The following is a 27233-nucleotide window of genomic DNA, read 5'->3' as shown; positions in this document are numbered from 1 at the left end:
CTAAGACAAATGAGAGAGTCCTCTTGATTGTGATGCATCTATGAGTGGCCCATCACCCGAATCATTTTAAGCCGCTTACATCCTTCTACCACACCTTCTCTACATGCCAAGTAACTTTTGCAAGAAGTAACGGTAGCTTTACGACCGAGTTTTAATTTGTGAAGAAGATGGTCTCGAAGCACAACTCCTGTTGAGGTAACACTTCAAAGGTGGTTCCAAAGACGCGGAATGATTTCCAGAAAACAATTAGGGGTACCTATAACCTAAATCGTGCCAATGCTTTAAAAATGCACAAAACCAGTTCATTCAAGCTACAATACAGCAGAGGAGCAAGCCGTGTTGTAAATCGTGTCATTTTTTTTCACCTGATATGTGCTTTGGCATGTGAAGGTGATCAAGTTTTGCTTTGGGACTCCACTCTGTCGATACAAGGACGCCATGTAAATTGCATTATTTTATCTTACAAAACTCTACTACGATTTTATAAACACCATTTACGTGTAATCAGGTGATATTTCGATTGTCTTTTTGTAGAGCTTTGCCTAGCATTCTTTCTCCTCCAAGTAGGTTTATTCTCACTTTCCCATTCCCATTTTGGTTAACCCCAAAGAACACTTGCTGTGGAAGAGGGATGGAGAACCAGAGTATGGGAATTAATAAAAAGCATTTATAAATTTAGCAAAAGCTAAAGGGTGGGCACAAAGCAGGCGAACCAACTATCCCTCTTTTTCCCATTTTAAGCTCTGTAACTTAATGTAAAGGAAAGGTATTGAATTTGGGCCACTTCCAACTGCAAAGGGTACGTCGTTCAACTGGAACGTGCTGGCCTTGCAAGGGCAAATAATCTAAAAGTTATAATGGATTAATGCCTGCATTGAATAAATTTATATGTCACTATTCCTAAGATCAAACGAGAACTTGAGGGAAGGGAGGGGGAAGTGGACTTACACACGCTTCATCGTCCAGATGTTCGACCACGTTTGTGTTGGATGGAAACGTGGCACCCGAGTCACTTATCGATTCGTCGGTCCATCAATGAAATGCAGTTCAATGGTGCCTGTGGAGGCAGCAAGATGCTTTCCCGTGAAATATTTGCATCGTTTTTTTCTTTGAGCTAATAAGACTTGGGGGTATTAAGAAACGTGAAAAGATGGTAGGATGGAAAAAAATCTCGACTAAATGGCTCCGGTTTAAAAGAAAATTAATACAAGTTCATAGGGTCTAATTCTTTCTAGAATATGAGATGGACGTCATGTATAATTCAATTTTATTACGGTGTGATTTCAGCACTATGAGGCACCTTATGGAAACTCTCGTTGGTCAGGTGCACTTACGCTACCGTTTTAAATTTTTATTATTATTATTTCTCCTCAGTAGAAGGCCTTGCGCAAGTCTTTATAATGCAGTATTTTGCGCATTTTTAGTTACACATTACAATACTATAACAAGAATCAGCATGTGGTGAGAAAATAATGTTTAGATATCTCAAAATGCCCAATCGTAAGTAATGAAAAAATGGCTTGTGGGAATATGAATTTGGCTTATTTCAGACTGACAAATACCTTTATGAATGGACGATTTTGCTTGCTTACGAATGGTAGCAGGATCTGCGATCGGTATCAAGCCCCAGCACCTTCATATTGGGAATCTAAGGTGGTTGTGCATTGTAGAAATCCGTTTTACTGAGAAGAAACGAGTACGGGGTTTTGTGCCTTTAGTTATCAAGTTGCAGGAGACGTTGTTCAGCGTTTAGGTCGTAACATGCAGAAAGTGGAAGCACCTTTTTATTTTTTACCAGTGCAGCGTTGCTATAAATTCCTAATGAGGAGGGTGCGCAGAAAGTACTTCTCCCTGCCTCTTGACCTGGTTAATTCGCGCTACCACATACATTAACATTACAAATAACTGGGTTGTAATAGAATCCTTTCTAATGCCTGTGAAACTCAAACGACCCAAATTACGTCGTATTTTGGCAAAGAGAGCCAAATAAGAGGAACTTCTACTTCACCAGCAATAAACGCACAAGTTCGGAGCTATGCAAACCGAAACAAAACTCAAGCACTTTCCAAAGCTCTTATAAAGTTTAAACCGGAGCTAAAATTTGTGGAGGATACACTAAATCTTTGCAATCTGTGGAAACAAATGTTGATCTGAACGTAATCTTTTTCCTCCTAAACAGTTATAAAACTTAAATAGGTTTGATAGTCATGCCTCCAATTGCTTGCGGTGAGCCATGAATGAGATTCTTATTTGATTTTAGGCAATCAGGTTGGCTGTGAGATTTGGTAGACTCCTATGACTATACTTGCAACCTTTCTTTGACACATTTTTTTAAACTTTTGGTAGAAAATTGGTTTCTTTTTCTTTACGGAATGCTGGTGGGTTTTGAAACTAGTCTACAGAAATAATGACTTAAAAGGTTTGGATTTTAAAACGCGGTGGTCTCTGCTGTTCGATATCTTACTCGTTTGACAACAAACGTAGACCTGAAAATTCTTCCCCTTCTCTTTTTACTGCTAATAAGTCTAGCCTTTGTCGAGTTTTTTAGGGCCATAGTTCTTCCAAGTCAACTGTCGCCTTCGACAAGGTAACGGCAGTCAAAGCTTTACTTGAAGGGGGTCTCATCGGGTGGCAACTTCTGAACAACTTCAGATCTCTTCATGGGAGCAACCACGTGGTCCTGCTAATCTATCCCGTCGCTAACCATCTGGATGGACTCCTTCCCATCGTCCAGTAGCAGTACCATGAGGAGTGGGAATTAGGACAACTCGTAAGTTGAAGCCAAAAAAGCGCTTAGATAGGATTGAAGAACTTTCGTAATGGAGCTGGTGCAGAGGCAATGCCAGAATATAGAGGGCAATTTTAGAATTATTTGCAACTGCTCCTCCAATTGCTTAATCACTATCATTATATTCTGCTTTCTACTAATTACACGGTTATAAATGAAGATATGGCAACAATGATCTACAGTAGAGTACTATAAGGAAATAATGACCATGCAGCGCAAGTAGGTCCAGAAAAAAGTGCAGTTCAAGCTCTAACTTATGCCCATGGATAATGGGCTAATTTTGTTACTTCAACCACTTCGCCTCATCTTCCTAGCCTAAAAGTCCGTTGGCTAATTTGCCCCACTTAATAATTTTTGTCTTTTAAGGGAGTGTAAAGAGAACCTTGTAGTTGTGAATCACAATTAGCAGTCATAATTTCCTTTAAGTATATGCGACTGCAAAAGCAAAACAAAGTGTTACAAAAAAATCCCAAAAAGTTAATTAATTCCTCCAAAACGATACGAAAGGCCTTTGTATAAGGTGCATTCAACAAATTCAGGCAGTGATTGTGAACTTCACTTTCATAATGCTAAACGGCTTTTAACATCCCTTTTTTGAAAACTAATGACCGTCTTTAAAATTAAGTTTTGAGCAGAATTATATCAGAATGTTGAATAGCTCCACTGAGGAAGTCCTTGAAGAGTATGAGGGCATTAATCTCAGCCTCCTCCATTCATCATGCAATTGACATCAACAAATGGCTCCGCGTATGGCCTTTAAGGCACCATCTGTACCGAGACCGGATGACATGCAACTATGGGTCAGAAATTACAAAAGCAACGCTGTTTTTTACGTATTTTGAAGGAAAATATATATGAAACCTTCCAAATGCTTTGTCTAATTGTGGAAATGGAATGGGGCTGGTAAGGGGGGTAAATTCATGGCTGTTTAATTTTATATTCACTTCACGAGACAAAGAAGTCTCTAATTATGCTTGAAAGAGCATTTTAGGGGGTAAATGTTGGGTACAAATGTGGGCTCAGTTGAGTAGACTTGTCACAACAATCGGGTGACTTCAAATGTGACAGCCGGTTTAGGTGAAAAAGTCTTTGTAGGCACGAAAATTTGGGATTTTCCCTTCTTATAAGTTAGAGTTTGAGGCATTGAATTTGACTTTTGATTTTTTTTTTTACAAGAAAAGTGGTTTGTGGCACCACTTTTTAACCACTAAGTTCTTCAAACAATTGATGAAGATATCGGTACCGATTGAATGCTTGATTACTTCTCTCCAAAGTGCTACCTTTGTTTCTTAAATATTAAATGATTTAATGTCAATCAAGGAAACAATCGAATGGTCCTATTACCCTAGCTTTGCCTTAACTCCTACACGTTGTTTTGTTTTGAAGTACGTCAACGATTTACTACCCGAGGGTCTCGATAAAGCCATTGTTATAAACCTACTGGCAAATTCGGGGAGAGACAAGAGAAGTGCCTGCTACGTAAAATCTTGAGTGCAACAGGCTAGAAAGTCTTTAAAAATTCTCTGCAGCTTCTTGAATTAACTTGACGCAGTTTGCATACAAATGAACAGAACGTGACGCAGCAAGCGGGATGCTTCGCCATTTCACGACATCGCATAAAAAAGCTGCCTTAGATGATTAATGGCATTGTAAGGAAAAAAAGCACTGATGTGGTGTTTGGTTGAGAGTTTCTAGGACCGTGGTGTAATTTAGCACTAAGGGAGGGAGGCAGTGTCAACTGCTAGTAAACTAAAGTATTAAAAATCAAATTGCACAAACGATTAAAGAATCCTTTGTAATCCTAAAATTTCCTACCAACTTTAAAGAATGGCATCAAGTTTGCTGTTGAAATTCTAAAAATCTACGACTAATAGTTAGTTATTTCTTGAAATTTTGGGACTAAATTGCACCAATTAGGCTCCAGCTTCAGTAAACCCATCATCCTGATCACCTCAAACTTGATCTCAATCGTACTCATCGACTGTGTCGCATAAAATAAAAAGCTATTTGTGTAGACCCCAATAACTGCCCACCTGCCTCCAACTTTACCCTTTGCAGTGGCTGTCTTTTGCCGTGTTGAGATGATCGACAAGTCACCTCTTCACCTTCTAGATCCTCTGGTCTCCAAATTTTTCCTCACCAATATGCATACCAATTAGTAAACTAATAAATCGGCCTTCAATGTGAGTTCTTTCAGAAAAAGTTTCACCTAATACAGCTTTCACTATCTTGCAAATCATCCAGAAGTTCTTTTGGTACTAAAAATCTGCTCCCTTATTCTTTTAAGCAATCATTACATTCAACAAGTCAAATGTGTACTTTGTGAGAACAAATAGCAATGATTTAATCTTAAAAGCTTTATTTGGTGGCTATGACATTACCGAATTCTTTTACTTCCTGACAGACCATTGGTCAAGGACTTCACCAATCCAAAAGCTAGAATGTCTACTCTCCATCAGAAAGACAAGAATTGGATCGGATATATTACTCAAGAACGTAAAACTTCATGGTTGGTCTCATTTCTTTTGTCCGAGACACACCGGGTTCCACTCACGCCCAATATAGTCTGGCAAGTTTCCGATCCTATCTCTGTACCTCCCACTAAAAACAACCTAGAAAGACACCTTTAAGTCAGCAAACAAAAATTCAATCTGTTTTTGTCTGTGTTAAAGAGGACAAAATAATCTAGCTAGATTGAGATTAGTAATTATATTTGATGTTATGCTTATGCGTGGCTTATTGCTCTACTGTTTATAATTGTTTGCACCTTCTTATAAAGTCACTTTAGAGGAATTTAGCTGATTCATTGCAACTCCGATTTCAAGTACCCCAACAACATACGAAGACCTCATGTCCCATCAAGGCGAATCCATTTGCGATTCATACATCACTTAGGTGCGCCACCACTTAAGCCATAAAGAATAAATGCGCGTTGTCCCCAAACGTTAAATCACTTTGCAATTTTTATACTGTTGCTTCATCAGATCAGCGGTTTACGAATTCTCTTCTTTGACCGTAAGTCTTTTATCCCCCTGAGAAGAAACTTCTCCAGGGGACTGTAAGTCTTCTCTGCCACGTTATTACCTTTAACAATCGTTTCAGCTAGTCAATATGTACCGAAACTATGCAAGTAAGCACATTTCGGGCTATTTTGTACTACAAGCTGGTAAAAAGGAACATTAGCAACGGGAAGGATTCGGAATTAGCGGCACAGCATAATAAAGCATTTTCGTGGAAGTCGGTCTAATTATATCATTTAAATAATAGTTTTGTTTATAAAAATTTACATCCGATCCAAAAAAAGTCTTCTTACAGTTCTTAAAAAGAATTTTTTAAGGTTGTTTGTTACATTTGCATAACTCTACGCATTTCTTTACGCTAAATGGAAACGTTAAATTATGCATGCATATATAGGTAAAATTTAACCAGATTTTACTTAGATTTCAAACCACCTTGTTTGTACCATTTTTGTTACAAACAAAATTAACTTTGAAAAATGTTATATTTAAGAATTGTATGGCGGGCAATCACCGAGGTATAATGTTGTCGGTTGTACACTGTAACTATGCAGAAAGATTTTTGGAGTTCCTTCAGCAATTGCTAAAAGGCGTGACACTCGAGGTCATGGAGACAAGGACGATGGCACATGTGCATTCCTAATATTTGTAAGTGGTAAATACATCAAGAAGATTGTCAAATATTTTCCACTCTGGTCAGCTTATCGCTCATTAGTTTGAAACCATAAATAGCCGTCTCGAAATACTTTTTGCTCAAAATCGAAATCTTTTAGACCATTATCGTAGATAAAAATAAAGTTCCAAATAAAAGAGAAGTATGGCTGAAGTGCCAGGAGGGGTTATACTTGCATCCATCTGATCATTACCATAATGCAGTAGGTGGGTACATTTTATTTCTTTCATTAAGGTAACAGAGATATAGAGGTCAGATTTAATCAGAATTTTTTTCGAATATACTGATCAGTAGAAATTTTCCCAAACTGATTCAAATCCAGCCAGCTAAACAGGTATTACTAAAAAATGACTGCAATCGAACACATAGTGCAGGCGAAATAATTACTTCAGAATTATGGTATGATGGTATTTAAGCTGGCGTTCTAAGTGTAACTTACCTACATGTTTTGCATTAAAAAATGCAAAACAATACCATCAACTATTTAACTCTGCTTTTGAGGATCTTCCATCGCCTTGTGGTACTGATAGTTGGCGCCACTGCATCAATGCTGCCTTGGCGACTTGCGTTTACTAGCTCTATTAAGTCGCCACTGGTTGAAAGTTGTAGTGCCCAAAGTCAAAACGCCTTAACTAACTTGGGTTGAAGCTGATGACTGACAGGAAACGATTTGTCGTAGAGATGACGGTTGAGGACACGACGACTCGTCGCCCTGCCCAAAGAAACTTTGCCATTGTGGCTGAGCTAATGGTCCTTCAAGTTTTGTCGAATCCCTGTGTAGTATGCAGAGAAGTATTCCCGTGTCGTGCAGACAAACAATGCGATTGGAAGTCCAGCTTATTGGCTACTTCATGACTTAGTAAAAAGACGGGTAGTCAAATGATTTTATCAGACACTTAACTAGATTCTGGGAAAAGGCGGAGGTAAGTTCACGATATTCTCCATTTATCGTTTACTTTATTGGGATTCATTCCATCTTTTGCACTTTACTGATAGCAATTTTTTGAACTACCCTAGGAAAATTGCCTTAACAAATAAACAAAAAATTAATCACAACAGACAGCTTCGAAGTTTGCCTAACTTTCTGCATTAATTGCGGGTCTCTGTGGGAGAAGTGAGATTGTTGTTGAGTTTGGCACGATCTCTGTTATGCTCCCTGATAAACAACGATTTGATTTGCATTTTCATTAAACAGGTTATAAATCTAACCGGAAATGGCATAACGCCGACAATTCATTTTTAGATAACCTCTATCTTTCCCACGGTAATATGCAGATTCTGCTCAATTATTGAAACCACCAAAAAGCTCAAAATTAACTGGGATCTGTCTACACTAGGAATCTCATTTGTACATGCTCATATGACCCATGTATTACAATCCTCCGGTGACCTATTTCACTGTGCATAATGCCTTATATGGATACCACGTTTGTTTAGGATAACAGCCATTTTTTAAGTAAAAGTATTTTCGAGGTCTCCAAGCTTCTAATCTTCTAATGAAACCAAAATGGAGGCTTAAAGTAAAGGGGTCTTCATATCAGGTTCAAATTCTTCATCCATCCACGATGACTAAGAATCCGGTGCCCAGTATCTACTGGAACCTTTTCCAAATCTTCGTTTGCGAGGCCGTTGCTGCGGGCATTCCTAGTCTGCCTTGTTTCCTCCTGCCCAATCCGATCAACTCTCCGGACATCGTGGTGCCCCTCATCTTTGGTATCTCTGTGTCCGTGGCTCTGTGGATCACAGGGGCTACCAGCGGAGGTCACATCAACCCAATGGTGACCCTGGCGGCTGCAGTGACCCGGCGCGTCCAGATAATTTACGTCCCTGCCTACATTGTGGGCCAGTTTACAGGCGCGTTGATTGCTATGGGCATTGCGTGGTGGGTGAGCCCATTCCGACCCCAAGAGCCCAACAACTTTGGCCTGACGCTGCCTGGTGCCAACGTCTCTAACGGTGCTGCGATTGTCATCGAGATGGTGGCCACACTCACTCTCATCCTTGTTGTGCTTGCGTCGTTGGATGAGGTGAGGGATCAGTCATGGCGACTGGACACGTGCAACAACTTCCCCTTGATCTTACTGGTCGTCATAACCGCCAATATGGCTCTCACTGTACGTCGCATTTTTGAGCCCAATTTTTTTCTTACATGGGCATTTAAAAGCTGGCACAGTATATCAGCTGAGGTTAGATTTAGTGATTCTGGTGTAAATCACTCTATTTAACCACCTTAGACCCTAAAAATAGCGGAAATGTGTATGCGGATTGCTGTTGAGAGTTGAAAAGAATTTTTGTTTAAACCCAAAAATGCGTTTAGCGAGTCTTAGACGCGAGTGTAAGACCGGAATAAGTAGTACAAATGTATCCTCCAGCATTTAGCTTACTATTTTGCTAAGGCAGTGAACAGTGGACTACAATTTACAGATTTCCTTGAACCTAATCCACCATACATGTTTGAAATTCCAGCTTCTCAATAGGAGCGTTATGATGGTTTGCTGGAGAGCGTCAGGAGTGGCACGTATGTGATCAGCGTAAATGTTTCACGAAGGGGATCGAGGAAAAGTGACAACCACTATGCCTTCTCAGTTGGAGCTGAGGGAATTTTATGCAAATTGAATGCAATTAAAATAGGCGGAATGAAATGTAATTTGTTCAAGAGACGGTCCTTACCGAGTGCCCCACCTCTTATAAATCACAAAGCAGGTGGCATCCTAACAAGGAACACGCCTTATCAGTAGCATAGTTTTTAGGTTGTCAAGTAATTTGCAGTTAAGGCGTCGACAATTTGGTGAAATTAGTTCCACTTTTACGTAAAAAACTTTTTTTAACTGAAATGGGACAGTACATAGTACGCGTAAATGTAGTGGATTCGCTGAGAAGAGGTGAGAATGCCTAAGAATGTGGGATTGAGGCTATTGGCACAACTTCAATTCGTAAGATAGCATCTGGATTTTAATAATTCAAGCACAAAGGACAATCAACCGATCCTTTTGAAGCCGTTTATGAGTGGAATGCAAGCATCGTGCCAGAGAGGACGCATATAGGTATTCGAAATCTGAAAGGAGTGTCTGTGCATTACCCACTGAACACTTACCTCGAAACTGAAAGAAGCCATCTCTTCTGTTAGATTACTGCGATACACTATGAAGAAGAAAAAAAAAGTTTTGTACTAGTGGTAGCCCTTACTAAATAAGTTGTGCTGTTTAAAATAGAGGAGCATTAGGGCAACAAACCTCCCTTAATTAATCCTCAGACAGCAAGGCCTGGCTAGTATGGAACGCGATATATGTCCAAGAGCTTATAATTATTCGAGTAAGTTTTCCTTTCTTTAATTTAACTACATAAATTAATCGTTTAACGAATAATAAAAGAAAAAAATTGCGCTACATTCGTTCAGTTGAGGGTCACACAGCGCACCAAACTCAAGGGGACACATCATAATCCACGGGAAAGGCAGGGGATAAGTTGTATTTTGAATGTCACCATTATCAAATAATCAGTAAAGAAGTGAAAGAAAGGGGATATTCAAGACAAATAACAATAACAATGGGGGTGCATTCCCGACCCTACAAATGATCCTGTGTGTACTCCACTCAGCACCTTAGACGGTGCCCAAGTGATACAACCATCAAAGGAATTATCATAAACGACAATTGGCGAAACTTTTACCTAGAAAAAGGTGAACATATATACAGACACTCTAAAAGACTGTTGTGGCTACCGCCGTGTCTTACTCAAAGGGAAATGGACTGATCCTGGGAACAAGAGGACGGGGAAAGAGAAGGGTGTCGGAAAACCTACCACTCAGTGAATAAAATTAAATTACAGTTGATGGTTCGGTGTTGGGGCTTAAGACCCTCTTCAAAACCTGCTTGATTATCTGTAAAATTAGTCGTTAAATTCCTTCAGAGAATGCTTCTGGTGGTTCTCAAATGCCGAAAGTAGTTAAATCATCCCCTTCGTATCACCTTCGTGGCACCTTCGAAAGGAGCCAGGATTGCCATGAAAAAACACAACAATAGAAGAGTTGAGATGTAACATATGCGACTTTACTGAGGAGAAATCTTTATTAAATCACTTATAACTAAGGCTTCAATGCAATCTTTGGATTATTCAGAGTTTTCAAGAAGATTAACTAAATTTTACACCGAACATGTGATGAAATTGTAAAGTAAACTTTCTGGTTGTCTGTAAAATTTGTCTAAATGGCAGTTTCAAATGTTTAGATGGCTTTCGCCGCTCGAGATGTTGAAACTTCAAACAGGATGAAATCTGATTTACATAAAGCTGTGGCAGCAGTACTGCTGTAGTCATGTGAACGAATTTGACAACAGGTGGATTTCGCACAAAGATATGTTAGAATTATTCTCCGTTTTCTCAATCGCATTTTGTGTTTTGTGAGTGAAGTCAGCGGTGTTAGCTAAGATGTTTGTTTGCGTTGCGGTTTAGCGTACTGTTGAAGATGACCAAATGCTTAATGCTGGATGCCATCCTGGGGGAAAGCAGTATGGATTGGTCCTACCTGCTAAGTTATGCTGACAGTTTAAACAATAATATGAAAATATGTGCACTGGGTAGAATCACTAGAGGAAACATTTCATTTTCGTGAGTCTCTTGCAAAGCACCCACAGATTTGGGTAGTTACTGGGGTCCTGCAAGTCGTCCACACTAGAATTTTTCCCCCCTGTTTGTTTAAGAGGTGCTAAGGTTGTTGGATTCGCGTGTTGATGTATCACAATTTATTTTTATGTGGAGCACGGGTTTTGGTTAGCTCCGCTAATCACCACCCTTTATAAGAAGTACTGTAGTGCCCCAAGATTTCCAAAAAATGAAAGAAGACATAATACTCGAGCAGAATATACATATATGACAAGCAGTGGGGGTGGGGACTACCAACATGGTCCAGAGACCAGCCCACCCGTCAAAGATGCAATGATGGAGACCCAAAGTGACCCCTTTTACCAAAACTGAGATTTAAGCAACCAAAGTAGTACAAAGCTACTGAAAGCAGTCGGCATGGATATACTACGGAAAATAGATACTATCTTTAAACAAATGTGTTTTCATTACATTTGCTAGCATATGTCAACAATGTGAAGTGAGGTGGTGAATATTTTTTTGCTTTCTCGTTAAAAATTTTAGATCCCGATATCCGGAGGCAGTATGAATCCAACAAGAAGCATTGCGGCTGCCATATATCAGCAAAATTACGACCGACAGTGGGTAAGAAATGTCGAATTGACTGGAATATTTAAGCTTCATCCCAGCATAGAAATCTTCGCGAATTAAATTCTTTGTCGACCTTTAATTAAGCAAATTCATGAGGAAATTGGAGTTTATGCTTTATGCTACTTTTTATTGTTTAATATCCCCCTTATTAAATCTGTTGTAGAGAGTGTAAAACGCACTTGAAATGGTCAATTCTTGCCTTTGAAGGAGACTCGGTACCTTTGTTCCATAAAAACGAAGGATAGCCCTAAGTGGCATATTACAGTCTAACTTTTGCTAGTAATGGGAAATACAAAGAGGGATTTGGGGAGTGATAGACAAGCTGAAGCACCATTTTCCCTGCGCACAGACAACAAAGTTAGCTTTTAATTCCTGTCTCGTGGAATTGGGCATTGTAGGCTAATATGCTGGCCTTCAACGCTGATCATCGCCTGATTAACCCAGAAGAGCTTATATATTAGGGATGATCTTGTTTAAGACTTTCGTGCCTCATGGTGCATTGTCATATGGTGTACACTTTATAGTTTTACAATTCCGTCATGCATAACTTGAGACAAAGTCCGTGCTATTCAACCATAATCGGGATAGCGATCTATGTTTCATTTGGATGCAAATCAAATCTCAAGACTTTTAACTCCCTAGCGAAAGTCTTTGGTATAGCTTTTAGCGGTTTTGCTGTAGGATGTGTTAAAATGTTCCAGATTAGTTTAAACATGACAAGCAGTTGCCTCTGAAGACCTTATATGACGGAATGTCTGGTATGAGCACATGGATGAGCCGGGAGACTATTAGCACAGGCCAAATGAGCATGGCCTAATTTCATCAGCAGGTTAGCCGACTTATGAAAGACTGGAAAGATTACTTTACAAATGACTTGTGGGATTGAAAAGAATACATCGTTTCATTCTCATTTTAGTGGGCTTGCTCCACTTTTACTGATACCTATACGTATCAATTAATGTATGAGACAAATCATCAACCTAAGCAAATTGCGACCAAAAATTGGTTTTCGGGAATTTCGCGTACCTTTCTCTACCTTTTTCTTTCTTTTAGCTCTTAAAGTAGATGGAAAAGGCTATTTGTGGCCTTTTCAACTGAAATGAAACGTATTCTAGGTTTCGAAAATTTTCTGTTTATGGTAGAGATACGATGTGCAGTACGATATGCTGCCGTAGTTTTCCATTTCTGCGGTAGAATGCACAACTCTCTCCCTAGATATACTTCATCGGGCCACCTGTAGGCTGTCTTTTGGCCTGTTTTCTCTACGAGATAATTATCTGCCCATTCTCCTCGCTTCGACGAACCCGTATGTGGCTGACCTCGCATGACTTTGATCGCCATTGCAAGTATGATACGGATGCAGCTGACGACTTGGGGAACAGCTGAGCAGCCCTTTAAGTTCTGCTCCTACTTCTACACTTCTTACTTCCCGCCTCGGACTAATCTGATTCACACTGCACTATGTTCCCATTAGACATGCGTTTCGAAATCACTTTTTATTTCAACGGTTCAGTGGTTATTGCTTAAAATGTGCTTAAAATGAATCATACATGTGACTCCTAATTTTGACCTTTACTGAATTTGCATCTTACAGGCATGTCTGTATTCATCACTTGCCATAATATTCAGTGGATTTAGAATAAAGACTGCAATATTTGCAAATTTTCTTTAAGCCTTTAGTTGTGTAAATTATGCAAAGACAGTGGGTCCGATTAGGCATGTTGTGGGTCAAAAAATTTTAGTCCAAAATACTTTATTAGGCATATACTATGAACGCCTATCTCAATATGGAACTGATAGCAGGCGAAATAAAATTTTTGTAATTAAATCAATAGAGAAATATTAAACGCCACGACTAGGTCCATTTCAAGGCGGATGTCAATGCGACTCATCAACAGGTCGTGTGAGGACCTGGAGCATGACAATAGGATACGTAAATTTAACACTACATGACATATTCCCTACGCCACTCTCCAGTGTATGAACAGTGGCAATGCTCCTCTGGATTTGTTTGACTTTATTGCGCACAACCGGGAATTATGAACCTCTGCGCTCTTGGCGCCGGTAAATTAGTGGCTAATGCAATCCACTCTAGCGGTTTGTCATGTCAAGGCCACAGCCTAAACACAGCCGTTAAACATATAAACAAAAGCGCCAGAAGGTCATTCGTATGGTGTCTGAAAGACTCTGTAGAGTGGAATCATGCCTAAAAATTCTAGTTTTAAAAAGTGGGAAGCATTTGTATAGGCAATTTCTGAGTCTTCTCCGGCGACAGTGATGCACCTCAATATCGAAGAGGATTCGACATTAACTTACAAAAAGGTATAAGGTTAGATCAGTAGGTATTCAAATTATAATCAAGACCAATACTGCCTAATCGCAGCTCTTACTAAAACTAATCTTTTCTGTACCTCTGTTTACTAAAAGTGGGGGCCGTGGCGCATCATCTAATTAAGCAAATTATTCAGGCTGTAATCAATTATGATTGAAAAAAAGCTGCTTATTGCTATCTAAATGCCAATTGTAAAGTATTTTTGCCCTCCACACAGTTGTAGATGTCCCTCTACCCCTGTGTGATTGTTTTGCGTGGCCGTTGTACTATATCAATGTAAACGCACAAACGGGTCCTACCTCGGCAACAACTTCCCACTTGATTTAGGACGCCCAGGAAGGCCCGTGTGAATGTTTCCATGAGGAAATAAGAGAACCTAATTATAAGGCCTTTTACGTGGCAGGATTAAGGGTGTTATCGCTATTTCTCAATTCACCGTTGCTTCGAAATATTTAAGTGAATAGGACATTTTTACCCCATCACTGTAAATATGCAAAACACTTACAATAAACTGTCGTACAACGGCGAAATTAAATATCAGAACTAGCTATTATAAGCAATTTTAGGCTCCTTTTAGTCATAATTGAGAGCGCTACTATAAATCTACTCAGAACTTAAAAACCCTTATAAGTTTTGATATTACATGGCATCTGAACTACTCTGGTGTTTTAGCAAACCATATTAACATAGATGGGTAATTCTTATTACCGTGGACGAGGACTGGGAGGCCACGGACCTGACCAGAAAGCCATTTCACCGAGACGGAGATGCAAACCGACGTAATCAGACTGAAGAACCTGGGTGGTTAAATGTACAGTCAAACGAGCAACAGTCAACTTCTAACTAAAGTTATCTTAGATGCTTGCCACGTTATGAGGATAATAAAATTTTAGCATTCAGTTGTCATTTCACCTCCATACAATGCATGGAAAAGGGTCAATGCAAGAAAGAAAGTACAGGAATGTGGGCAACGCTTACAGAGGATTTCTCCTCAGGATTCCGCCTGTGGATTGTACAACTTGACTTGTGATTGGCAATCGCTTTTGTTTCCTGAATGTAACGCATGATTCTCAAAAAATGGGGCGAAAAATGTGGTATAACGATAAGTGTATGAAAAAGCACTCACTTACAAGACAGCCAAATATTGTACGGGTGAAGTTTCACCGAAAAGTGGTTTGTCGGAGCAATTAGTTGCTGCACAGGTTTTACTTCAAGTCAGTCTGTTTTACATTCTACAATTTTCCTCACGTTAAAGCAAATTTTGACTGAAATAAGCATTTTCTAATAAGGATGGCATTGTTTGGAAGCATCAGGATTGGGGAGCTCACCAAAAGTAGGCCATAAATATACTATTGTATGGTAATAATAGCGATATTTCTTTGCTGTAGGAATCCAGAGCACTCTTCTGAAGTGGAAAAGTTTACTTCAGCGCAGCCCTCTGCAATGGCTCGCGGTATACAATGCACACGGAAAAAATTGCGCCGTACAAAAGTGCCAAATTTCCCTCTTTTGGCTCTAATTTGGCCTGAAATTTATAAGGTGAAAGTGAAGTGAGTGTGGAATAATAGGCAATCCGATACATTGTTCCTCAAGTCGTGACTAAAGTGTTATGCTCAAAACGAAGGAAAAAGATTCTGCGGACTTAAATTTCTGTTCTCACACGAGATACTTTTTAGAAAGATTCTCAAAATTGGCTAAAATATGGGAAATTCTTTTAATAGCATTGGCATTTGATTAGACTGACGTCCACGGTAGGCAGAGAATGTGACAGTCATACCTCGAGGACAGGATGCTTGGGAAGAATCAACACCTCCGTGCGTGTCCATGCGCACATTCGAATGTTCATGTCCACCAACTTTGAGGTCACCGATCTCTGAGGCCCACTTCTACGTGCCCAATCAAGTCTCATTTGACGAGCTGTCAATCTTTGACTCATTTTTTCGTTGGGAAAGGTCGTCACCCTTGCCGCATTATTTTTAACCTTAGAGTCGTTACACAGAAGTTGATGTCCACACCGCCACTGTTTCACCAGTTGCTTACTGTACATATGAATGACAATACTGTTTTCTTCCCCACTTTTGGTTGGTAAAATCCTTCGGCTTGATAAGATTGCATCTGGAATGCGGTGCGGCAAATCGTGGAAGGGGACGCACAAAGAACATCACAGCCTTTTAAGACAGAACTATTATCGGTTCCATTGGGTGCTTTTTAAAAACAAATCCTTTATTTCCATTTTTAATATCATCTGAACTCTAAATTTGCACCTCTACGTATTTATGGAGGATATCCAGCTATAAACACACAAACATCTTCGTGGCGGCTCACTGATTTTTAAAACCGAGGGCTCAAAGACAAAATAGGGCAGGAGATACAGCAGGCGTGTTTATTTTACTCAACTGACTGCAATTACACGCACCGTCAATTCACAGCAAATTCCGCATCAAGTGCCAAGTTCCACTAAAAGTTGCCCTTTCGGACTGCTTATTTTCCACCAGTTTCTTCGGAGCTAAATAAGGGCAAAAGAGAAAACAGTGAAAAGGATCTATAAAGCATATAGCCCATAAATTCAAGCCCTCAATCTACGGTAGCGACTGTGTGAGGGAAAAAGGATCCATTGATTCAAAAACAAACATTAGAATCGTTACGGAACGGAAATTGTGAGCTAAATCTGAAGGAAAGTATTTGAAATTAAGATATGCCCAAAAAGCTACTCAGCACACCCTTTAGGTGTCTGTTTCAACTGCAAGAAGGCAGCCCCGGCAGCTTCACGATCGGATTTTGGCGATTTTTACCTGCAAGTAATTTACTGTGAAGTGTTTATCATGACACTTTCTAAAAGGGCGAAAATTTTGAGTTTGTCCGATTTACAAGTCCACTTCACTTAAATAACGCGGCCGAGAGGGCGGGAGAGTTGTTTTGCGAATGTGGCGTAGGATACGGTAAGCGCTTGAATGATGTCCCCTTAATGGCAGATAAAGTAGCCCATTTGCCTGAAATAACTAGTGCAGCACAAAAGACTGGCAATAAACATACTCAGAGAACGTTGAGGCCTGAAATGATATGCTATTTTACGAATTTTTTTGTTTTCTAGGAACAGATTAAATTTTTATGCGAGTTTTCAATTTTAACTAGGCCCATACGTCATGTAAAAAACTTTGAGGAAGCAGTAAGCGAGGCACACACTACTGTGCGTCTTATGATGTCGAGGAAGGACTATTTACAATAGAATCGCTCGAACCTGAGCCAGTAAGACTGGAAGCTTTTGCTAGGCAGGAGAGCCGAATAACCATGACTAGTGTGACAATGCATGTTATATTACACTCAGTCATGCTTGACACTAAATTTGCTCTCCATTTAATCTGACATGAAACTGTTACCATATATAGGACATCTTCTTCACTTTCTACCTCCAATCATGGGAAATTCAGGGAATTTAAGGGGTTTTTATGAGCTACAGAGCAGAAAATGAGTGTCTGAAAAACTAGTCCTTGTGCATGCCAGTTTTAAATTTTCATGGGCTCCACACCTTTTGGGAAGAGGTAAATTGGCTTTAGCTGTGAATATCGTAAAACATATGAGTCTAAATAACCGCAAATTTTACTTCTCTGGAAAAAAATAGAGCAGAGGATGTTAAAAAGACGGTACTTACTCGTCTGATTTCGTGGCAAGGAACTGCGTGTGAATGAAAGATCCAACCAGTGCTCCGGTCAAAGGGCCGATTATGTATAACTAGGAGAAGAAATGAAAATTACGGCTACTTGAACGAAGATACAGTCTTCATAAATGAAGACACCCAGTCGGGACTCGTAACTCTAATGTAGTGAAACGTTCTCTACCATGATTGGCGTTTTTAAGGGAAAAGTAGTTTAAGTGACGCCCCCTTACTTCAGCGGTTAGCGTAAATGTAGAGATGCTTTAGTTAATTTTAGCCACTCTCTTGACAGTTGAACTTTCGATAATTACAATGAAAGGTGTGGGTGTGATGTGCTACTTGAAGCAGACAGATTATCTCCTCACCCATTGTTTTCGGTAGTTGTCGTGAAGCAGGGCTGGTCCAAGGCTTCTGAAGGGATTCATGCTGCCCTTTGATGTGGGCTCCTAAAAGTACAGAAAGTGATTATTATTGCCTCTCATCACTTTGTGCGTCTTCCTCTTTATGTTTGAGTTGATTAAAAGGTAACTGCTTGATTGGCAATTTTATGTACCTGTAAACGCCTTTGTCGGGGGGCTATTCATATCCCTCGCAGTTTGTAGGTCTTGATAGAGTTTTTGACTTTACTGGTTGCAATTTTAAACAAACTCTTTAAGTCATTGACAGATGGATCATAAGGAGAGGATGCTAAATATTTTGGCCGATGTTCATCTTCTAAGGTTTGTGATTAAGGTGACGGTTGGAGCTCAGAATAAATTTACGGTGGGATTTTTCTGAAACTACCCCGTTAAGTCATCGACATTTTCCACTTCTGCTTGTACTGGAATGGATGACTTGCATCATTATTTGTCATGGGGTAGTCAAAGCAGCATTCTTATTTAAGCCTGGCAGGACTGAAAGCTAAAAGGAACGATCGAATCGCCACTCATGTGTATGTCTTCCGTTCCTTCAGTAAATAGTACAATCAGAAATGAGTTTTCACTGGAAGAGACATTAACCGGTTGCACACAAAGTAACGATAGACTTTGATTTCACAGCATAAAGTCAAATTATCCATTAGGTAAGCAATAGTGTTTGAGAAAGGTATCTGAGTCAGCGGAGCAACACTATCACCTTTTTAAAAGTAACTCATTTGACCTCTAAATGTCTGTTATCAAAAATTCGTCTGAATTAAGTACAAATGGCCAATTCGTTTTTTGACAATTGCAAACGAAGGCACTCAGTGAGAGGTGTAGCAAACTACTTTAACTTAACTTCTGATGGGGAAAGTGGTGCGTGACGTAACGATGGAGGTTGTTAATTTAGATACTAAGGTGTTCAGATTCAAGGCGGCCAAGTTTTTTGTCTTACACCATGAGCAGTGGATGGCGATACACCCTGACCGGGAAGTTGTACTTACTGGATTAGGTGGTAGCTTAAGGCGTGGGGTTATAATTGCCGTATCAAGGAAAATTCTACCATTCCTCGTAATTCTAACATTGACAGAAAAGTTAACCATTTCGAAATGAACAAACATATGAAAACAAAATCTGGTACCACCTCCTGATCCACATCATTGATAATGTCCCACCTTAAACTAACTTCATATGCTGTTCTCGCTTTGCTATCACCATATCCAACTGTTCATCTGAGTGAAGACGTCAGTTTTTCTATTTCAATGCGACTATTTGCCCATCTAGACCAAAGAATACTTGGAATGGCCGAGGCACAAGACCAATTCATCTGGCTAAGCCAACCCAAAACAGCCTGCTTCACTTTGCCATTGTTGATAGTACCCAGAGTAAGCTAATTTTTAAAAACTGCTGGTGTTCTTAAGTGGTTTTGTTTACCGTTCTCATTGAAAGATTCGTTTCTGGGCGATGTTGGCGCATGACAGGCTATACGTCAATCCGACGTCAAAAGTCAGGCTGGCATTCCTTAGAATTCCCTCTTCCTTTGTTGTATGTTAGCATAACGTTTGCAAAGGGAACGGAAGAAGAAGCCCTCACTTTGATTACGTGGTAATTCTTCCCAATGTTCAGGAGGATGACGCAGCTTCAAGCCGCAAAATTTTGCCCCCCTATATTGCTGTCAGCTAAATACGTCTTAACAGACCAATGTGATTGTTTACTAGCAAAATCATTCCGTACTCCAGACAGGTCTTTCTGATAATACTCAAATTAGCTTTGATATCACTTTAGCAAAAACCGAACTTCCCCACTATTTGATCTACGCTGGTTGTTGGCCAGGGAAAATGCCTAGTATATAAGAAAATTGCCCTATTCTTACAAAAAAATAAATTGAACATAGGCGAAAAGCCAGTTAAGCTATCGGATAAGGTCTGACTTTTTGATAAACTAGGATTATGACTTCCTACCCAGCCTGCCTAAGTAGCAAATAACTTACAGCTATAATCGCATTTCCAATGACTGTAAACATCAGTGGCAATGCCATGTTAAGTCCCGTATTCAATCCCCAGTTCTCCGGTCTCCTAAGATCAATTGTGGCCAGGTATACAATGACAAGGACGCTCGTTGTAAGCGTCTCCACGAGGAAGGCCTGTCTTTCTGATACATCCGGGTGCGGGAAAGTCATGCCGCGAAAGGTCTCATTGCTTCCAGGCGGTAGAATGTTCAGGCCAATTAAAGTGCAGAGCAGAGCGCCAGCCAGTTGAGCGATCCAGTAGAACACAAGGTGATGCAACTTGATGTGTTTGTTCAGGAAGGCGATGAGAGAAATGATGGGATTGATATGCGCTCCACTGGTGGGGTAGGTGATCCATATCGCAACGTAGAGCCCCCCACCCATTGCGATGCCTGCTACGAGGGGCTCGTATTGGGTCGGTGAAGTGATCAAAATTGCCGGAAGAATGAATATCACAGATCCAATCAATTCGGCAACAAAAATCCGTACTAAGAGCCAGACGTAATCTCGCCATGGCAAATCCTCCAAGAACATTAAATGAGTGTGCGGTAAGTCTTCGCTGTTTGGCCAAGATGAAAAATAAGACCATCATTTGTATGTTATGCAAAGAAAAGTGCAATAAGGAAAACAATTAGCGAAACATTAAGTACTTTAAGAGGGCTGACTGAGCAAGACAATATTTAAAACGCGGTATTCTGTGAAATTGGGAAAATAAAAAATCACCTAAACACATTTAAAGGTGGGAAAGCTATTAACCTACCTCATCGTGTCGAATATCTGTCAAGGTAAGACAGCTTGCCCCACGTGGTTTCAAGAGGTTGCATCGATTATCCCTACCGCTTTACTTGACAAGTCGCGTTCAAGGTGGCTGTGATCCACTTTCTGTGTGCTAGTACAGTTTACAGGACTTCTGGATGTGACAACAGAGGTTAAATACAAGCGATGTATGAGTCAAACTGGGACTTATAAACGAGCCTATAAAACTGGAAAGGTCAAGTCTCAAGGAGAGCAAACTGAATCAATTGTCATTTTGCTGTGTGCAACTCTCTAGTTGTCAATGCACGCTTATGATTGGCGTAATCAAAGCCGTCTCTTGTGGAATCCTTTCCACGCGAGAGGTAATGCGTCAGTCATTCTGGGTTAGGCCTTTCATACAAGAATACGGTCTAGACTGTCACTGACACCAAAGGCTTCTATACAAGTAGATATCTGTGAGTTCGAAGTCTTCCTCTTCTAACGCAAGACACTTTGTGCATCACCATACGCTGTTGAACACACGGACACACCAACAATGTTGTCTGACGTCGTGATTGATGACGTGTTGACTGGTTCAAGCACGATATGTGCGCTGACTATTACGATTAGGGTCAATCTACCTGGAAAACTGTATCATTGAAGCCCCAGTTTGATTAAAGCAGTCCACTTTTAAGGTTGCAGATACGAAAATTTTTGATTCCACTTTAAACAGCTCGGCTCAGATGCTAGCTCTATTTGTCCACATTACCTGCCATAATGCCGCACAGGTACCACCACACAATACTTTGAAAAACAAATTTGTATGCCGCTAATTTATTTAAATAAAAGGAATTGTTGCGATTTCATTTTCTCCCATGCAAACTGTATGAATTAAAAGTAATGCTTTTACTACATGCAACTAAAGATTTTAGAGTGTCTGGACACCCTTCCTGGATGAGAAATCTACCAACAGGAAATTTGTGGCAGCTGACTCGACGTTTTCTCGCTGAGTGCACAGCAGCTTTCATGGCCAACTTTCCGATTATGTTTCACGATCACACCCGCAAATACGAAGCTTTTGTCAGTGGTCTGCTTGTAGGCAGTGTTGTCTACTGTGCAATCTTCACCACCTTCGTCATTTGCGGAGCTCAAATCAATCCGATGACAACTCTAGCTGTCATCCTCTCTCGTCGGATGTCTATTATCTACGTTCCCATGTACCTGATTGCACAGATGGCTGGTACCCTTCTGTCTCTCTATATTGGTTTCACTATATCTCCCTTCGTGGCAAATCGGACGCATGTCGGGATGCCGATGCCCGGTCCTGGAGTAACTGATTTGCAGGCTATAGGTATGGAAATTATAATTACGTTCTTCCTGGAGCTTGCAATTGTTGCTTTGCTCGATGAACTTCGTCTTCCGTCATTCCATCCCATGAACAAGATCAACGCATTTGTGTTGCTCGTAATGGTCTTCTTTTGGATCGACCTTATTGCTGTGAGTTCCTCTCTGTTGGCTGCTGCAGAACAATTGTCCTTCACTGTAGTGGGGTGGGTCAGTACTCCCATTTTTAACAGCACGATCAGCTCGGAATACAAGTCTAATTTGAGAAAAAAATGTTAAAATTTTTCTGTGTCATCTGGTTTTAGCGAAGAACTGGCGAAGAATGTTCTACTATTTTAAGCATACAATTTTACAGGTTTGATTCTTTCCAAGGGAATTAGAAACACCATGGTAAATATGATATTCTGGGACCTTTATCAGGTGCATTCGTATACATTTTTGCCTTTTTATGCACTTTGTTGCAATTTCAAAGCAGGCTAATCGTAAATTTATAGGCTGATTTGAGTGTATAGGGCTCTACATTTTGGATTATCTTAATGACTTTTAGCTCCCCATCTCTGGAGCCTGCACAAATCCTGCCAGAAGCCTGGCATCCGTGGTGATAAATTTCAGCTTCGAAAGGCAATATGTAAGTCCCTACCTCACATGTCAGTCGCCCATTTACATTAGCACTAGCCATGTACAATAAGCGATTCACTTAAATTTGGATATTTTAGCAGCTTCATTTAGCCTGTGACTTTAGCAAAATGCAGCTTAGATTCTAAAGAATAACTAAGTACAGATTTCCTTCACTGAATTATAACACCAGACATAAAGTATAAAGTAGGGGTTATTTGTCTCAGTTGCGACCCGATTGATGCAACCACAGCTTTGATCGTTCTATAGCCTGATGAAATTCCGCCACAAATAATGTTATAGATTAGTAAACTTTCGCATATGCTACTGATATTGAAAAGTAGAAGATGTTTTTAGTGAACTGCAAGGAATTCCTTCCTAAAAAATCTGCAAACGAATGTAACCACTTTTTTTCTAAATATTGCCTAGTGAGCCAAAAATTTAAGGGAAATTGATTACCACAAGTTAGGTATTTTATTATACTTCTGTGGTACTGCTGTTCAAAAGTAGAAAATCTAGATATCATCAGATCAAGAACTATTCCTGCCTGTTTGCCGCCTAAGATTCACCAGTACTTTTTTTATACGGATCGTCTCAACCAATTGTTATGATGTGATAAGGAACGCTCCAAGCATTAGTGACGTCGAAATCAGGTAAGAAATTGGGGTATCACAAATTTGTAACCCCGATTGTGGATGTATCAGTAGGTTTCTTGGTAGTATTTTCACATTTTACAATATAATTTGCTAAATGAGAATTTTATCACTTTAGATCTACTTGATTGGCCCACCAATAGGTTCGGCCTTATCGGTTCTGGTGCAAGAAATCTTTCTCTCTCCGGACGCCTCCAAAGCGCGTATCGTTGGCCTCTTCAACTACCGCAAAGTCTTCAACCGACGCGAATTCTACAGCACGCCTCCAACAAACAATTTGCCTCCACAGGCTCAAAACGCTAATGTAGGCTTGGAGTATTTCCGAACGACAACAACCCTCTCCACCCTGTCTGTTAAGTCCGCCACCTCAGGCACTGATTTCACCCGACTTCAAGTCAGATCTGTCTTCCCTATCTCTTCTGATTCAAGGTGGTCAAGAGAGAGCAGGGGTTCCTTAAGGTTGGTTTTGACCAAGCCTTCGGATGAGCGAAGTGAGCAACGCAGAAGCTGAAATAGTGGCCGTAATAAACTTACGACTACTACCCCAGTCAGTTTAAATAATGGAAATAAAGTTTGTGCTGTGGGCAACACCGATTTCTGCGACTTCGTTCTTTTCTGAATGGTTGTTTACATATAAATGAAGTATTCCAGTTATTAGACCTTAAGGTACCAAGTGTTGTCTGATTCATTGCTTCAAAATTATGCTATTCAATTGGACTAATTGTGTGTATGAATATAGCTTTCCCAGTGTGAGTTGTAAGGCTGGAGACAGGGGTCGACTAAAAAGCTTTCTAAACCCAAGTGGGACTTTAACTTGTGACTGACATCAATGGAGCGGTAAAGGTGTTGAGATGCAGGTGTAGTTGTCATGTATCAACATCCCTGACTTATTAGCCTGTGTTTTCCGTATTCGCCATACCACTTCACCAATCAACCTACTGCCAACTTTTTGGACTTGCTTTTGGCCTTTGACATTGAATTCACCTCCAAAGGGGCAATTAAAGAAATTGCATCAGTTGCTTAAAAATAATGTATTTGTTATAGGAAGGGAGCCACTTAAATACGAAGTTATTTGAAAAAAGAGCGACTTAGAGTCAATTTTAACTTGGTAGACTACGCATGTGGGTCTCAGTTGAAGTAGGCACAGCGGACCCATCAGTGATCCTTTTAAAGGCATCCTGAACACATTAGTTCGTGGGCATCAAATACTGCGAGTTGGGGAAACCAGTGTGGGGGCTCTCACACTCAAGAAATGTCGTGGTCATACTTCCTTGAATTAAATAAGCTGTGAGAGAAGAATAATCCTAAATAAAACATAAGACTTCTCATCAATTCTCTCGCCTTTCAGAACTACATTTTTAGTTTCTTATATCCGACAGAAAATCAAGGAGAAGTCATGAGAGTGTTATCGTTAATTCTTCGCTCCTTTTTTATTCGTGGTCTAGTTTTATTGAAAAAAACCAAACATTTCTGGCAGTTTATAATCATCTACTGCTAGTACCTCAATTTGCCACATGAAAGATGTTCAATAAAGAAGGTTAAGAACTACTCAAGTCTTATAAATAGGAAACGAAAGGGAAAAATGACGATGAAAGCATGGAATTACCAAAGTATGTGATCGAGGAACCGAAAACGGTATGCAATTTTACTGACTGTGGTAGTCTAACAAACCTCTTGGTTATGTTTACGCCTTAACCCACTCGCAGACGTCTTCAAGGCTGACTCGAAAGCTGCTTAAGAGTTGAAACTCCCCTAAGGAAAAAAGTTTTGAAAGTAGACTTAATGTATTTACTCCTATTAAGCTATACATATTTGTAATACTTTAATTATTTTGCACCTCCACTAGGTGACGTAGCCTCCGGGCCGGGTCAGGGCCACCTCAGACCTGTAATTTGGCATTGCGTTTTCTGTCCTAATTTTATGAATTATTTCGTCTTTGGGGAAGTCTTGAGTAGCTACAACTGATGTGGCGAAAAGCAAAAATCCCATTTTAAAAGACAACTACTCCAATTCATATTGCTGAATGCCAAGCTGTGCCGTGGCGGAAGATGGGCGCGTGCTACGGATGGGATAATCTGTGTCATCCCCTAACAAAAGGGTTGAAATTGACGGTCATCATAGGCAAAAACTTCAGTTCTGTATTCTGCAGGAATGCTATAGACGACTGAAGTGACACTGGCCGCGAACTATCTAAAAAAGTTTGTTACGGAGCTGTCCTCAGCGCCTGCATGTAGGTGTCAATGAAGTGAATACTCGATACCTTTTCCACCTATCTACTAGCTGGATAGAACCCAGATAGATAGATATGACTGGCCAGCTCTGAAGTGAGAGCAGTGGCAAGGAGAAATGGGTGAGAAACCTCATTTCCATAAATCTATATTAAATCCTATTCCCTAGTAAATGATTCTCGTCTTAGGACATCGTTCTTACCACTACCGATGGTCACATGAGATGACCATCACATTCCTCTTCTCTTAATACAGTTTACAAACGGGGAGAAAACACTAGATCCAGCAGGATTGTTAGGATAGATCACTGGCATTGCTGTCAGATACCTTCTCAACTGCACGCAAATTCAATAATCGGTGCGGTTGGTTCCTGAATATCTTCCTTACAGCACCTATTGCGTTGTGATGGCCAACATGGAAAATTGACCAAGGGTGGTGCCAGGGGCGACGCTCAAGAGAGGAGGGGAAGCTACGTAGCACTTCGGTTGTTTGTTTAACTCTTCGTTTTGGCTCCATGGGCACTTAGAGCTTCGCGATTGTATTTCCACTGGGCGGCATAGCCTTCAGGCCACACTAGTAGTCGCCAGCCCTTCTCAGTGTCGGCCATACAAATTCAGCCCTAGTATTATAACTTTATTTGTCCTCAGGAAAGACCGATGTCGCTACAAATTTCCTAACGTCTTGCGCACCTAATTTATAACCTTCGGTCTATATCGTATACATATATATGTATATATATTACCCTAATACGATTATAACATTAATGAACCTGCTGGATTTGCATCTGCTAATGACGATTCCGGTCGTGTTGGTTTTAATTCCACTCCACGCCATGGCAACTATTTCGGCTATCGTGTGGTGCTCTGTCCTGAACTTTGACACCGAGTGGACGCATAGCCAGTCGTGGCCCGAAAATTAGAAAATTGTGATGTCGGAAATTTTACTCCCTCAAGGTTTAATCAAAGATGGCGAAGTGGAGTAGGCTATTCTAAAATGGCTCGGTTGCATTGAAAGGTCTTATGCCTAAGGCATTTCAGGTATTCGTTAAACATTAAGGTTTGTGTGGAAGTGGAATAGATAGTGCTAAATTCAAAAGCCAATGTGATTTTAACTCCTTTAGATTTATATTTTATGCCCTTATAAGTACTGATGTCCCAGACTAGCTTAAACGACTCGAGTATGGGTAGAAAAATATAATAAAGCTCATTAGACCGAGCTCAAAATAGTCAAATTAAATGTCCTTTGAAGTAGCATGCCAAGGTATCATCTCGCTTTAATTCTTTTTCTTCTCCAGACAACTTTTTTCATACTTTTGATTCGGCATTGAGCGATAACAGAGTCATGTACACACTAAGGTGCCTGTTCACTTCTCTTGTGCGCCAGGAGCTCTCTAATTAGGCGCTCACTCCCTCCTACTGCGAACGCACAAACAAATGGCATTGCGCTTTGAAAGTCTCACCTCCGTCATAGTAACTGCCCTTAAGGTCCTTAAAAGCCATCTGCGGCCACTTCCCCACATCGCATCACATAAAGCGCCAGTCGTGACTTGTGCACCTAAGCCGTC

At 40.3% G+C, this 27233-nt stretch overlaps 4 protein-coding genes across 4 annotated transcripts; 3 read left to right on the top strand and 1 right to left on the bottom strand. All coding sequences in view use genetic code 11, as the record gives it.

The window, feature by feature from the left end:
• Positions 1 to 5229: 5229 nt before the first annotated feature.
• On the top strand, positions 5230 to 13093 carry EGR_04164 (Aquaporin-4; the record flags this gene model as incomplete). The annotated part of the gene is made up of 4 exons (XM_024493413.1): positions 5230 to 5361; positions 8020 to 8592; positions 11621 to 11701; positions 12923 to 13093. 4 exons carry the CDS (start codon positions 5230 to 5232, stop codon positions 13091 to 13093), a joined length of 957 nt encoding a protein of 318 aa, XP_024352114.1.
• A 2236-nt stretch (positions 13094 to 15329) lies between these two features.
• EGR_04163 (hypothetical protein) lies at positions 15330 to 15593 on the top strand (the record flags this gene model as incomplete). Its single annotated transcript, XM_024493412.1, has 2 exons — positions 15330 to 15372; positions 15409 to 15593. 2 exons carry the CDS (start codon positions 15330 to 15332, stop codon positions 15591 to 15593), a joined length of 228 nt encoding a protein of 75 aa, XP_024352113.1.
• Positions 15594 to 17684: 2091 nt separating this feature from the next.
• Positions 17685 to 20628, bottom strand: EGR_04162 (Aquaporin AQPAn.G; the record flags this gene model as incomplete). Its single annotated transcript, XM_024493411.1, has 3 exons — positions 17685 to 17768; positions 18057 to 18137; positions 20077 to 20628. The coding sequence occupies 3 exons, from the start codon at positions 20626 to 20628 to the stop codon at positions 17685 to 17687; spliced, it is 717 nt and encodes a 238-aa protein (XP_024352112.1).
• Positions 20629 to 21606: 978 nt separating this feature from the next.
• On the top strand, positions 21607 to 23952 carry EGR_04161 (Aquaporin FA-CHIP; the record flags this gene model as incomplete). The annotated part of the gene is made up of 4 exons (XM_024493410.1): positions 21607 to 21617; positions 21762 to 22326; positions 22721 to 22801; positions 23560 to 23952. The coding sequence occupies 4 exons, from the start codon at positions 21607 to 21609 to the stop codon at positions 23950 to 23952; spliced, it is 1050 nt and encodes a 349-aa protein (XP_024352111.1).
• Positions 23953 to 27233: the final 3281 nt, after the last annotated feature.

This window comes from Echinococcus granulosus (assembly GCF_000524195.1).
Source record: "Echinococcus granulosus chromosome Unknown EG_S00025, whole genome shotgun sequence".
Taxonomy (NCBI): Eukaryota; Metazoa; Platyhelminthes; class Cestoda; order Cyclophyllidea; family Taeniidae; genus Echinococcus; species Echinococcus granulosus.
The sequence above is the reverse complement of the archived record's forward strand: the minus strand, read 5'-3'. Positions and strand labels throughout refer to the sequence as shown.